The following is a 14124-nucleotide window of genomic DNA, read 5'->3' as shown; positions in this document are numbered from 1 at the left end:
TGAGTTGTACATGCAGTCATGCATAGTTTGATGCTTTTCTTTAAATAGCAAAATTTCCCTCCCTATTATTACCGATTCCTGTACCATACAAAAATCACACATTCCCTCGACCCCCAGTCCCCGGTGTTTTAAAAAGAATGAAGTCACCCCATCTTACAATACATATCTGAATGTAAATGTATACATCAATGGACATGTTAGAGTACTTCATAGAATAAAGTATAAAGGACACAATACTATAACCCAACAAATAATTGTGCTTACTCAAATGTGATGGGCATTAAGCACCAGTCAATGGATTTGACAGTCAGAATGTACGCTTGAGTAATCACGATAGTATTTGTAAACACTTTTTTGGGTCATGTTTTGGTTTACTTATCTTATTTTGTTTAACCTATGTTGACATTTTTAAGTGAGACGAATGGGAATTCTTTGGTGTAAATTAACTTTATGGAATTTTAAATTAAATTTACGGAAATGATAATAAGACAGAGAGAATGAGGGTCAATCAGTTTAACTTCGGGTTCGGTATTCCATATCTCAAAACCCTCTTTGAAACAAAGAAACGGCCATTTTGAACGTATAAGGAATGGGTCAATATAACGGAGATGAATTTGGTTGTTGTGGAACAGTTTGCGTGTAAAAGGAATATTTGAAACGTGCAAGATACATTAATGCCGATTGTGTGAAGTAAATTGAGATTAAATATTCCAATGCGTTGACATTTTCACCTTTGACGGTGGTTTTAGCTTCCCAAACAAAAAATTTTCTTAAGAAATCATATCAAAATCACTTAAAAATCATATCCAACTCACAAATTCATGATTTTGTTCTATGATTTAGACATTATCCATTAAATGAATCATACCCAAATCATAGGTGACAAATAAGGAAGTATGATCCTGATGTGGTTTGTTTCTTGGTTTTGAGTCTGCTATGATTTTCTTGTGATTCTGGTATGTGCTATTATCTTAGAAGGCAACAGAGCATGCGTTTGAAATGATTCGTTAATTGCCAGATAAACTGACCACTAAGAATTAAGATTTCTGCATAACAGGAAGTTGAGTTGCAAATTTTGAATGTTCATCTTGGAGCCTAAATGTGATGTACATGTCAGGAAAATTTGTTATTGTTAGGCATCTTGCTCTATCTTGGCATATTTATAAAGTGAATTTATAGAAGTATTTTGGGGGAATATATTCTTATTCACTTGCGGTAAATAATATTTTATAAAGACTAATTTACAATACACTATCAAATGATTTATTAAGTGAAGCAAGCAACTAATGCATGGATGTACATGTATCATTAGTTCAGACCGGGAGCTACAGACCTGCAGCTAGGTTTTGAAATGCATACATGATATTTTAATTTGAACAATTCATGTAATAATTGCTAGAAGAGTTTGAAATAACAGTATAATTATCATCTAAATTATGGAAGACTTTGATCCTGCGTTCTAATTCAGATTATATTGGCTTAACGATACAGTTCATGTGACATATATGTATACTATTTTTCATATGTGGTAATTGACAACGTATTTCAAATATTAAAAGTATATAATTGTCTGTTGCAAAATAATAATTAAGTGGTCATTTTTTTCTTTAAGGAATTATTGTATAATTGTCCTTTAACAGGTCATATAAGGATCATGGTTTTGATATGAGTTGTTAGTTACAACAGATCATACCAGGACCATGGTTTTGATACGAGTTGTTAGTTACATACAACAGATCATACCAGGACCATGGTTTTGATACGAGTTGTTAGTCACAACAGATCATACCAGAACCATGGTTTTTATATGAGTTGTTAGTTACAATAGATCATACCAGGACCATGGTTTTCTTGCAATTTGTTTAGTTTAACAGATCACCCGAGAATCATGATCCATTTGCATGTGAAATTTTCCTTTACCGAAATCATCTCAAAACCATGATTTACACACAAGCCATTGATATGATCCCGTAGGCTATTTTTTTCTGTTTGGGTTGTTTTGATTTTCATTTCGTTTTCATGAATTACAGTTTGTAACTTAAGGGAACTATCGCCTTTATTTTGTAATTTTTACGTACCAATCAAATATAGACATCGGAAAGTACATGTAAGACAGCTGACTGTTACTTGCGGAAAATAAGATACATTAACAGGTACAGTACTTTAACAACTAAAATACAAATCTAATGATAATACGGTATGGTTTTGCGTAATAGTTGATTACTGCAATGTGTTTTAGGCTAGTTGTAAGTATTTTCTCGTCTATTCAGTCTAAATGGAGATTAATTTTGCTGATGGAAATACTAAGTGTGTGTACATGTAGCAGAGACATAAATAATTGTAAGCTCACCTGAGGTGAAATATCACAGGCGCTTGTTTTATACAGGAGGTCTATTAACTATACACAATATTGTGTATAGTTAATATACCTCCTGTATGAAACAAGCGCCTGTGTGAAATATACAGAGAAATATCTTTAAAAATATTCTTCTCAAAAATCAACCGACCAAAAAAGCTGTAACTTGTGTGGAAGCATCCTCAAGTAGTGTAGATTCAAGTTTGTCCAAACCATGATCCCCGGGGGTACGGTGGGACCCAAAAGAGGATCAAATTTTTAGATACAAATGTAAAGAGAAAAATCATTAAAATCTTCTTTTCAAAAACCAGTCAACCAGAAAAGCTGGAACTGTCAAAGCATCTTCAGGTAGTGTAGATTCAATTTTTTTCAAATCACGATCCCCGGGGGTAAGGTTGGGCCACAATGGGGGGGTCAAAGTTTTTACATAGGAATACATAGAGAAAAATCTTCTCAACAAAAACCAGTAGGCCAGAAAAGCTGTAACTTGTTTGGAAGCATCCTCAGGTAGTGTAGATTCAAATTGTTCAAAACATGATCCCGGGGGTAGGGTGGGGCCACCATGGGGGGTGGTTCGAATTTTACATAGGAATACATAGCGAAAAGTCTTTAAAAATGTTCTTCTCAAAACCCAAATGGCCAGAAAAGCTGTAACTTGTGTGGAAGCATCCTCAGGTAGTGTTGATTCATTCTAAAAAAATTTCAAACCATGATTTCAGGGGATAGGGTGGGGCCACCATGGGGGGGGGTCAAATTATGGTGGTGCGTGTAATTCGGTAGTATCTCTACATAATAGTTGATTAATGCAACATGTTCTATTAAGATATTCAGGAATTTCAATCTAAACAGATATTATTCTCGCTGCTAGAAATATAATACTAAAGAAATTTTGCTTGATCAATAGATATGTCTGGCTAAAAGGATGATATGCTGTAATTACTTTCTTGTGCCCCTTCTTCAAAGATGAATTGCATAAAATCTACACAAATGTTTGATAGTTTTTCGATCACTAGTCAATGAAACAATGCCTTTAAAACAGTTTCCATAGGCCTGACACATTATTATTATGAGGATAAAAGCATTATCGGTGTATTGCAATGGAAAATCATCTTTGTTTGTACACATTTGTTGTTTTTTAATAAAGATGAAAATAATGGATGGGCCTTCGTACAATAGAGCGGCATGCCTACCAATACGTTAATTTGAATTATAGCTCTTTAACATATGTGACAACATTTTCAGTTAAGTTTATTTTCATCAATCAAGTGAGTAAGGATATGAAAGGTCATACGAAATGAATTCATGCCTGGTAAATGACAGTCGTCTATAATGGAGAAGGCCAATTACATTTTTCAATGCCTTTAATTTGAGGAATTAAGCGCATTCATTCTGGTGCATTGAGATACACCTTTATTTTTTTACATATATAATTTTTAAAAATACAATAAGTATCAAGTAGTGTAGGGATAAAATGTACCTTTACGCTCTCATGTATTTTAATCGTTTTATAAAGTGGTGGGGGGGGGGGGTTGATCGTGAACACCAACTGAAAATTTAGTTATTTATATTGCATATGATCTTATTTTGGTAAAAATGGTATTCCATGAAGGTAAATATGTCAACAATTAAGTATATGCAAAAATAAGTGAAAATTCGGATATTCATTTTTGGTTAATCTACCGAGGGGCCTCATGGCACAATATCCTTTCAACGCCCATATAAAGCCAGTGTTGCTCAGATGAGCGATGTGGCCCATTGGGCCTCTTGTTATCATATATCATATAATAATAGACTACAAGTTGGATATTATACTATAAATGTAGTTTCACCAAAATTATGATTCGTCTCGATAAACTATGTATGTTTTAAAATCAATGTTTATATGTAGCCTCATTTGAAAACCAAGTAACAAGACCTACATGTAATGGTATAGAACTGATATTCCACTTACCGTCCAACTGTGATTGCATTTCGCTTGGAACTGCTGATCAAACACGTGTGAGAATGGGCCATGTCCTAGAAACCAACAAAAATGCAATTTGTCTCAGTCGTAAGGATTCAAACACTGTTATCATCATGTGTACTTACCTAGGTCATGGCAGAGTCCTGCCACCTCCAAACAAAGAATTTCTTCATTGGTAATTATTTTGTCACTGTGTTTTTTCTGTAGTTCCTCGCCCATCATCCTTGCCAGGTGTGATGTTCTAAAATGTTTTAATAAAATGTTATAATAATTCAAAAGAAAATACTTTTTTTTTTCAAAAAGAAATCGAGGTTCCGTGAAAGTCATTTTATTTTTCTTCATTTACCCGATTGAATGTTCAAATCTGCTGTGACAAGCTCCAGGATAAACAAAGGAGCATCCGCCAAGCTGTTTAATGTGTCGGAGTCGCTGAAACTGTGGTGTGTCGATAATCTTTATGCAGAGCGGATGCAGTTCGATTGGACCCCAAATTGGGTCATTTATGATCTAAAAAAAAGTATGTAGACAGGTTTTGTATTTATCGTATATTGAACAAAGAAACCACAATAATTCAACATACACACATCATATTCAACTTTATTGACTCTTAATTTACACAAAAGAGTATTCAACACAGAATGTTTGTTATATAAGTGTTGTTTGTTGTTATGCTTAATCAAACCAAGTTGTGATAAACTACCCAGAATGCTCTTTAAAAAACAAATGTGAAGGGTAATAGTTTTCTTGCCTCATAAAGCTATTAAATAAAAAAAAAAGCACCACGAAGTTTGTTGTTTAAAACTATTTGATGAATATTGATTTACTAGAAGTAAAAGTCAACATGACTTTTTTTTATTATCTTCCGAAAAATGAGACAGTATTGATTTCTTTTAAAGTTAGGATACGGTCAAAATACTTTCGATTTACATTAGTGCTTCTTCATATTGGAGGCACGTTTAGTAGGGTCGTCCGGGAAAAATTTCGTCGTGATGGACGCCAACTGCAACTATCAGGATTTACAATGCGCGGATCTAAAGCATATTATAAAAAACTAAAGGCATTCCTTTTCTCGAACAAAAGAAAGCAACATTTAGCTGACTTATGTGAACGCGCTGATGCTCTTAATTTCCCCGGAATCGATCAGAACGATAGCGAGAAAGAGGTTTTCAATCTAGAGACGGACGGTTCGAGGGAAAACTTATCGACATCTAAGTTACGACACTGGCATCGTCTGGAGCCGTAATCTGGCTAACATCCCAGCTATCGATACTTTTGATGTTGCATATTTTCTCCAGAACTACTGTAGATGATCTGAAGAACGCCTGCGGAGGAGAAAATCGGACAATGGCTACAAGCTGCATTCTTCCAGCCGCATTTATGATGTCACGATGTCACCGTTAGGTACTTGTTAACTTCCTAAAGCATACCATTTTATAGATCTATTGACACTGAAATAGTACCCACATATTCTTCTTAACTTATGTTGTCAAAATCGTTATAAAGGGACCGAATAAATGATGCGTAGCTCTACGGGAAAATTCGATTGAGATGCCGAATTTTCTCAACCAAAATTTCTCAATAGAACGTCAGATCTGCAACTATATTATAAATGGTTAACTTATGCAATTTATGAAGGTAACAACAGAAACATACTGTTGTTGATAAACAGTTTTCGACTCAGTAAACATGGATTGGAAAGGTCATACCAAAACATACCTTTATTGATTTATCAAACATGATGAGAGACAGTCATGCAACAAATCTTAAAAGCAATTAGATATATTGTCAACAACAATGTCAACAAAAGGGATTTAGAGTATTTGAACACAAATGATTTATCACTTTTTATTTTAGATGAATATGTGTATACTGTAAAAGGCAAATGTGTACCTAAAGCATGGCAGTCCAGTGATCCCCATTTTTGTTTTATAAGATATAATATGGTTTAGGGCAGTTAACACCGCGAACCGCGTTTATAAAAAACAAGAGGCCCATGGGCCACATCGCTCACCTGAGGAACAATAGGTATGATAAAATCAGCTCAATGGAGTCATAATACAAACTATCTGGACAATGTACAATAATACATGTAGATCCTGTATAAATAAAATCCATTTTCCCCTGGATATTCTTATGTTTATAATCATTAGTCCCTTTTCTAACAGGATGATTTTATAGTCATATCATATGTTGAGTATTGCAGTTCTCAGAAAGATCCCTAACAATAGCTTATATATGGGATATAAACGTACATCATACTCTGAACCTTCTCGTGAGGCCAAAGAATTGTCCTGGGGCCAAAGTCTTAACAATTATAAAGAATCAACTGGCTGATTAGTTTCTGAGAAGATGTTTAAAGATTTACCCTATATATTCCTTTGTTAAACTTTGACACCCCCCCCCCCCTCCAATGTGGCCCCACCCTACCCCTGGGGATCATTATTTTCACAACTTTGAATCTACACTGCCGGCGGATTAGTTTCTGAGAAGAAGATTTTTAAAGATTTACTGTATATATTCCTATGTTAAACTTCGGTCCCCCATTGTGGCCCCACCTACCCCCGGGGGTCATGATTTTCACAAATTTGAATTTACACTACCTGATGATGCTTCCAGACAAGTTTGAGCTTTTCTGGCCGATTAGTTTCTGTGAATAAGATTTTTAAAGATTTACTCTATATATTCATTTGTTAAACTTCGACCCCCCATTGTGGCCCCACCCTCAGGTGAGCTAAAAAGGTTAAGTTTACAATTCAATAGGTTGGTTTCTGGAAGAACAGACTTTGAAAATTTTCGTAATGAATATTGACAATTTTTTAATTTTTTAATCTTTAGCTTTTAAGATATGTGTACAAACATAGAAGTGTGAGCAAATCTCTTGCTTATAATTCGAAGCTTAACACTCAAATATGGTTAGTAAATAGAAATTGTAAATAATTAAACACAAGAAACATGCACTACATGTATAACAAATAATATATATATATATATATATATATATATATATATATATATATATATATATATATATATATATATATATATATATATATATATATATATATATATACCTACATATTTCCGTCAGCGATATCAAACTCTATTTAAACTGAATAAACTCAAGAAAATGCCGAGCATATCAACAAAACCTATTGCATTAATCTACCATTACGCAAAAGATAATGCCGAATTACCGATATAATGAATTGTATTTCAGTACACCTACATCAGATTTTGCTTAATTTGCGCAGGTAAACAGTTAACGCAACTGTTTGATTTACCGAAGTCTCTGTTTGATTTAATACGTAAAAATCACGAAATGCAGACGATAGTTTCCAGGTTACAAAGCATAAATAATGAAACCGAAACGAAAATCAGAACAAGCTAACACCAACGTCATGTGTGAAAACTGTCAACGCATTGACATATTTAGCCTCAATTTACTTCACAAAATCGGCACCAGTATATTTTTGATGTTTCAAAATTTCCCTTCATACGCGAGCTGTTGCACAACAAGCAAATTCATCATAGTCAGATCGACCCTTTTTCGTATAATGTCATGGCTGCTTTAAACAAAGAACCTCGTTTTAGAAGTATGGAATACGAGTCTTGGTAAATTGGGTATGCAAACCCGGGCCGTGGCAAAATAAAAGCCGGGGCAGATCGGCAATCGTCAATTCCAAATACGCATTATTTTGCAGCAATATTTACAGCGAATACAAATATACTAGTCCATCATATATCCTGAAATTTTAATGAAATTGGCAGATTAATAACTGCCAATCTTTTGTTTTGCCCAGGCCAAGTCTTGCCTACCCATTTTACCGGATGCCGAGCCCGAAGCTATTAAACTGATTGAAACACGCCTTTCCTTTATTATTATTTTCGTAATAACTCAGATTTGAAACAGAATTACACCTTTTTTGCAATTTATATTTTCCTTCCCATAAGGATAATTTATGCTAAATATGTTGAATTTGCCTCGGTAGTTCTTGAGAAGAAGATTTTTATAAATGCACCCCCTTTTTCTACAGTTTCAAGGTTTTCTCCGCTTTGAATACAGATCGGACTTTTATTTTTGCAATTTATATTCGCCCTCCCATAAGGATGCTTTGTGCCAAATTTGGTTGAAATTGGATAAGCAGTTTTAGAGAAGAAGTTCAAAATGTAAAAAGTTTACAGACGGACAGACGGACGACGGACAAAATGTGATCAGAATAGCTCACTTGAGCTTTCAGCTCAGGTGAGCTAAAAAGTAAAGTGTTCCAAACTATTTCTTATCGTATAAAACTAATAAATATTGAATTCATTATTTAAAATTTATTTTTTGGCTATGAATTGTAGATAAAAAAAAAAGTCATCCGACCTTTAGAATGACATCAAATTGTACAAAATTCAAACGTAGCGTCAGGCACATTAATACTTTTTGACGTTAGTATTATTATTACGTAGGCAACATTCTTAATTATACGATATAAAATAATATTTTAGCCTATCAGAAAGCGCGTTACAACCACAATAAATTATTATCATTTTTCATAACCACATATAATTAATCTTTAACAGAGGGGATATATCATGTAAGGATGTCGTGCCCTACTATTTGGCATAATAGACCATTTCACTTCCATGGAAGATCGAAGTTCAATTGGAGTTACTGATACTGCAGCATATTGGGTAAACCACGGAATGTATGCAGGCCAGTACCTGTTCATGACTTAGATATCAGGTATGTTACCCTATTTTGAAATATTCTCTTCTTGAGATTAAGTGAATTACCTTTCTTTATAAACATTGTCAGTTCGACTGTTCATTTCTGGCTGTTTGCATGTATTGTGCTTATATGCAGTTTTAATTTCATGCCATGGCCATTTCTTCAATTCATATATACGAAAACCAAGCAAATTTTGCAGAATGAATAAAGAAACTAAGTTCTCCATTATTATTTAACTAAGAACTAATCTTTCGCAATTACAATGTGCATTATTTAGATATTTACTTTTAATGCGTTATAATAACTCCAGATAAATTACAGGACTATCGTGAATGTACCAGATAAACTACGACCATCTGAAGATTCTGGTTATTTGCAACTTAAGTCTTGAGATTTTGATATGGAGTCATTGGCGAAGAATATTGTTCTTACAGAAGAGCAAAACATCAGCAGTTGCTTTGTATACAATGTCAGACTCTGATGATGGCATTGACATGTCCATGTGTATTGAGGACACACCCAAAATAGTATTGATTTAGTGGCAATGCTTAGTCAAAATAATGTGAAAGTAGACGATTGTTATGTTAAGAAAGTTAATGAATTTACCAAAAGACAGTAAATTATCCTTATATGGCAGAACCAAAGAAAGGGAAGATTGACTGCTTCAATTTTTTTCAAAGCTTATCACTGAAGAGGGAATAAAACAGAGAATTATAATGTGCGCAGTGTTATGTGTCAATATAAGTTTACTTCGAAATCAGTTGAATATGGAAAAAATAATGAATCCGTTGCACGTGAGAAATATATAAATCACATGACATGTTGTCATTCCTCATTTATGTGTTTGGAGACTGGAATTTTTGTTTTTAAAGATTTCCCTGATATTTTTTCTAAATGCAAACGCTGTGGCAAAGGTCTTGTTGAAATCAAGTGTTCATATCAGGGATGGGGTAATCATAATCAGTAACCGAAATCAGCTGTAATCGATTACAGATTGCTGAGTAATCATTAATCATTCATTTTTCTGATTATTTGATTAATATTCAGTATCAATAACATTGGCCATTTTTTTGCCAGAAAAAGAAACATCTACAACGGAATGCAAATTAAATTCAGTTATAGAGAGTTAGGTTTTGTGTAGAAAAAAAACCCATAATTTGGTAGCCAATAACCCTTGACTGAAAATTAATATTTTGAAACACTTTTGTCTATCTACTTTACCCTATTTGAATTGCAAAAGGTATTTTGAAATAAGTTTTTTTAATTGGTGGATAGGTGGGTGGATTAGCGTTATTTTTGACACTGTTTGTTCCCAACCACAACCATCCTCCATGCCCCCTCCCTCTTTTTAAGAATTATAAGTAGCTTTGAACATGTAATCCCTGAAGTGGAATTAAATTAAATTTCCGAAACCTTATTGCGCATCACGAAGACAGACATGTACACCTCAATAATATTTAAAGAAATGAATCGGCAAGCAATAGAGAACATTACGACCTGACGCAATTTATTAAGTATCGATAGTACCATATATAGCGCTCGAATAATACGTTATTTATCTATCAATTTGAAGGTTTGCTGTGTTTTTAAAAAAGTCCACTTAAAATTGATTTAACGTATAGGCCTATGTTCTTATACAAGTCTTCAGAAACAATTAGAAATTGATACCCGTGAATTCTGTGTTGTGTTTTGAAAACGTTTTCATAATATGGCACTATTATTGACGAAACAGACTTTATGAAAATTGAATAACTAACTGTTGTGAGTGTATAATAATGTGCATACATATTCATATTGATATCATAAAGGTAATAAATCTTGGGAGGGTCTGATAGTTTACGCCCCAACTGAGATTTACAGTTGTACACGCTTCCCGCATCAATTTGTACTCTCAGCCGTAATTTTAGAATGTGTAAACAACACATTCTGCCGCTTATCAACTCTCATTGCAAACTCAAAGTATTTAGATAATAATCGCGAATATCACAACATCAAATATAGATACAGATACAACATGTTTACTGTTTCTTTACTAAGTTAACGCATGCTTCATTTTCTCTACATATCTAAAACAATTCCCTACCTTTCACGTTGCTACATTTCGTTTGGCAACACGTATACTGTGGTTTCATCAATATTCGTTGAATAATAATTTTCGGGGGTTTCGTTGTTAAGTTTATCCATGAAATTAAATGTTCATTGAAGTCCAATGTCTGCTAATAATTTGTATTGATAGGGTCATTAACCACGAATTTACGTATCCTTGAAACTGTTATTTTCACTTTATCCACAAAAATTGATATCCTTGAATATTAATGAAACCACAGTACATCATGGAATATTTAATTAAATATAAAATGTTTCTAACTTCGTTTATGTAAAATAAAAAAAATACCGTAATTTTTTCGTCTATCTTCCTCTTTTTTGATTGACTACTGTTGCACTGTAAACAAAAGTGTAATCTTAATGAAATAAATGAAAGCGACATGTACATATACATAAGCACTTTAATCAAGCATGAAATCTAAACATGTTGATACAAAATTGCACCTTTTCCTTGGCTTTAACTTTGGTTTTTCTTAAGAGATAGGTGGGTACAAGAATTTTATGATTATCATAATAGATAAGAAACATCAGGGGGTGTTTGTAAACGGCAGCCCATGCTTTTTGTGCGTGGAGAATCTAAACTTACTGGACATCACTTACCTATGTATGTTATATTATTACTTATTAGGTTAGTTACTGACTCGCTACGGAAATATATTTGGTTGATTAATCTCATAGATCGCGAGGCGAAGCCGAGCCGTCTATGAGATTGATCAACCCAATATATTTCCGTAGTGAGTCAGTAACTAACCTAATAAGTGTTTTGTTTTCCCGAGGACTATCAAGCGATATATATATATATATATATATATATATATATATATATATATATATATATATATATATATATATATATATATATATATATATATATATACATCTAGTCCAATTTAACTCATTTAAACTCTTCAAAATTTTCAATCTCACCTTTTAAATACTCTTTAAAAATCCTTGCTTCACCCATGTAAACTTACAATGTTTTGTTGCTATTCAATTCAAAATGTTTTCTCCCTTTCCTCTGCAGATATTTGAGCAAATTTCGACGCTGCCATTTTGTTCTGCTCCAGACAAAACAATGTGACGTCTATATTCAAAGGGCAACTACTCTTATTTTAAAGAATTTCAAAAGGCAACTACTCCAAATACTTTAAGAACTTACGGCATGCGGTTTATGTATTTAAAACTATGAAATGTCGAAATGAGTAAGCGAAGCGTCGACCAATGACGGCCATATTGCCTAATATTATTTCTCACAGAACAAATATAGAGATATATGAGGCAATCATGTGCTATGTTTAAACCAATGAAAATGTGACATTTCAGTCCAAGGGAAAACAATTACATATATATATACTCTAAAAAAGTAACCAGTAAATATATTCGTTCTTTACGTAATCATTCAATAGTATTTCATAGCAAGTATATATTTTGATGCAAACTACCCCTGATTTGGACCCACCACTTTCATTTTTGCTATTTCGAACATGTTTATCAAATATACAATGTTTTTGATTCATTTCACAATAATCGGTTACGGACATCATCTCACATGTGTTGAAATACCAAAGGTATAAGCAGTTACCCTGGGGCAAGCATTTAGTAATATATATATATATATATATATATATATATATATATATATATATATATATATATATATATATATATATATATATATATATCAGGCTTGGGGTAATGCTATATGTAATGGTAATGCATTGCAATGCATTACATGTTTTCAAAGTAATGCTAGTAATGTGTAATGCCTCAAAATTAGCATTACAAGTAATGCTAATGTAATGCATTACTTTCCAAAATCTAGTGTAATGCTGGCATTACATGGCATTACTTTGCATTACTATGCATATTTATGCATGTTCACTTTTAAAAATGTGATGAATAAATGAATAGTTGAAATTGAATTTGATTAAATTTATTTTTAAAGAAGAAAGAAATAATTCTAATAAAGAAAAAAGTGTTTTAATTGTACATGTTTTTATTAAAAAAGGTTTTTTAAAATTCTTTTTTGAATTGTTTATATTACTAAAGATAACAGCACAATTTCATAACATTTTAAAGAGTGTTGTTATTAAGAGTTTTTAATCATTTAAACAATTTACTCCAATTAGTTTGCACTTCAATAAGAAATGTGTCAACAACACACTATGCCCCCAGGATAATCTAAGTATCAAAACAATCTATTGTTATAAGAAGTGCTAAACACCCCAATCCCCTTCCCTTCGCTATGTCACAATAGAATAGGAGACAGACATGCACCTTTAAAAGCAAAATGAATGCACTGTCCATCCATGATTAAAATCAATATCACTTCCAATATTTTAACCCATTTGAAAAAAAATCTTACTTGTTTCTCTCTCGCTCTCTCTCTCTCTCTCTCTCTCTCTCTCTCTCTCTCTCTCTCTCTCTCTCTCTCTCTCTCTTGTATACTAATTACACTGTACATTAGTTTGGACTGATAGAAAATACAAGATTTATGTATTTTATCTATTATTGCACTTAATATATCTTAAGAGATAAAGATCGTCAAACAGTATTTTCCAGTCCAAGCTTTGACCCAGGTACTCGATCGGAAAAACATCTGAGTAACCCAGTACTAAAAATTGACCGATTTGACATCCCTAGTATAAACACAATCATAAATACATGTATAAGGAATCGTTAACAGAAAAACGATTTTCTGATTTGTATGTGTGTTAACTGTAACAAAGTCACGGTAAAATCCCCCCCCCCCCTTTTACGACAGATGATTTTAATTTTTACAGACACGGCCAATTCGTAAAAAAATAACGCGTAAAAATTCAAACCACCCTATTTTATGACAAATTCGTAAAAAATTACAGCAGTAAAAATTACCCGTTATACGGTATATAGGCCCCTAATACTCTCTCTCTCTCTCTCTCTCTCTCTCTCTCTCTCTCTCTCTCTCTCTCTCTCTCTCTCTCTCTCTTGTATATTAATTACACT

At 33.1% G+C, this 14124-nt stretch overlaps 1 protein-coding gene across 1 annotated transcript in view; it reads right to left on the bottom strand.

Annotated features, from left to right (window-relative positions):
- LOC117690630 (deoxynucleoside triphosphate triphosphohydrolase SAMHD1-like) overlaps window positions 1–14124 on the bottom strand; it is a 71699-nt gene that overhangs the window by 55676 nt on the left and 1899 nt on the right. The window contains exons 2-5 of the mRNA XM_066072490.1: window positions 11429–11476; window positions 4666–4826; window positions 4445–4560; window positions 4308–4372 (exon numbers count right to left, since the gene is read on the bottom strand). Coding sequence (XP_065928562.1) covers window positions 4308–4372; window positions 4445–4560; window positions 4666–4826; window positions 11429–11476 — 390 coding nt within the window. The remainder of the gene's footprint in view (window positions 1–4307; window positions 4373–4444; window positions 4561–4665; window positions 4827–11428; window positions 11477–14124) is intronic.

The sequence above is a fragment of the Magallana gigas genome, chromosome 9, assembly GCF_963853765.1.
Source record: "Magallana gigas chromosome 9, xbMagGiga1.1, whole genome shotgun sequence".
In the NCBI taxonomy this organism is placed as follows: Eukaryota; Metazoa; Mollusca; class Bivalvia; order Ostreida; family Ostreidae; genus Magallana; species Magallana gigas.
This window is presented reverse-complemented; position numbering and strand designations above follow the sequence as displayed.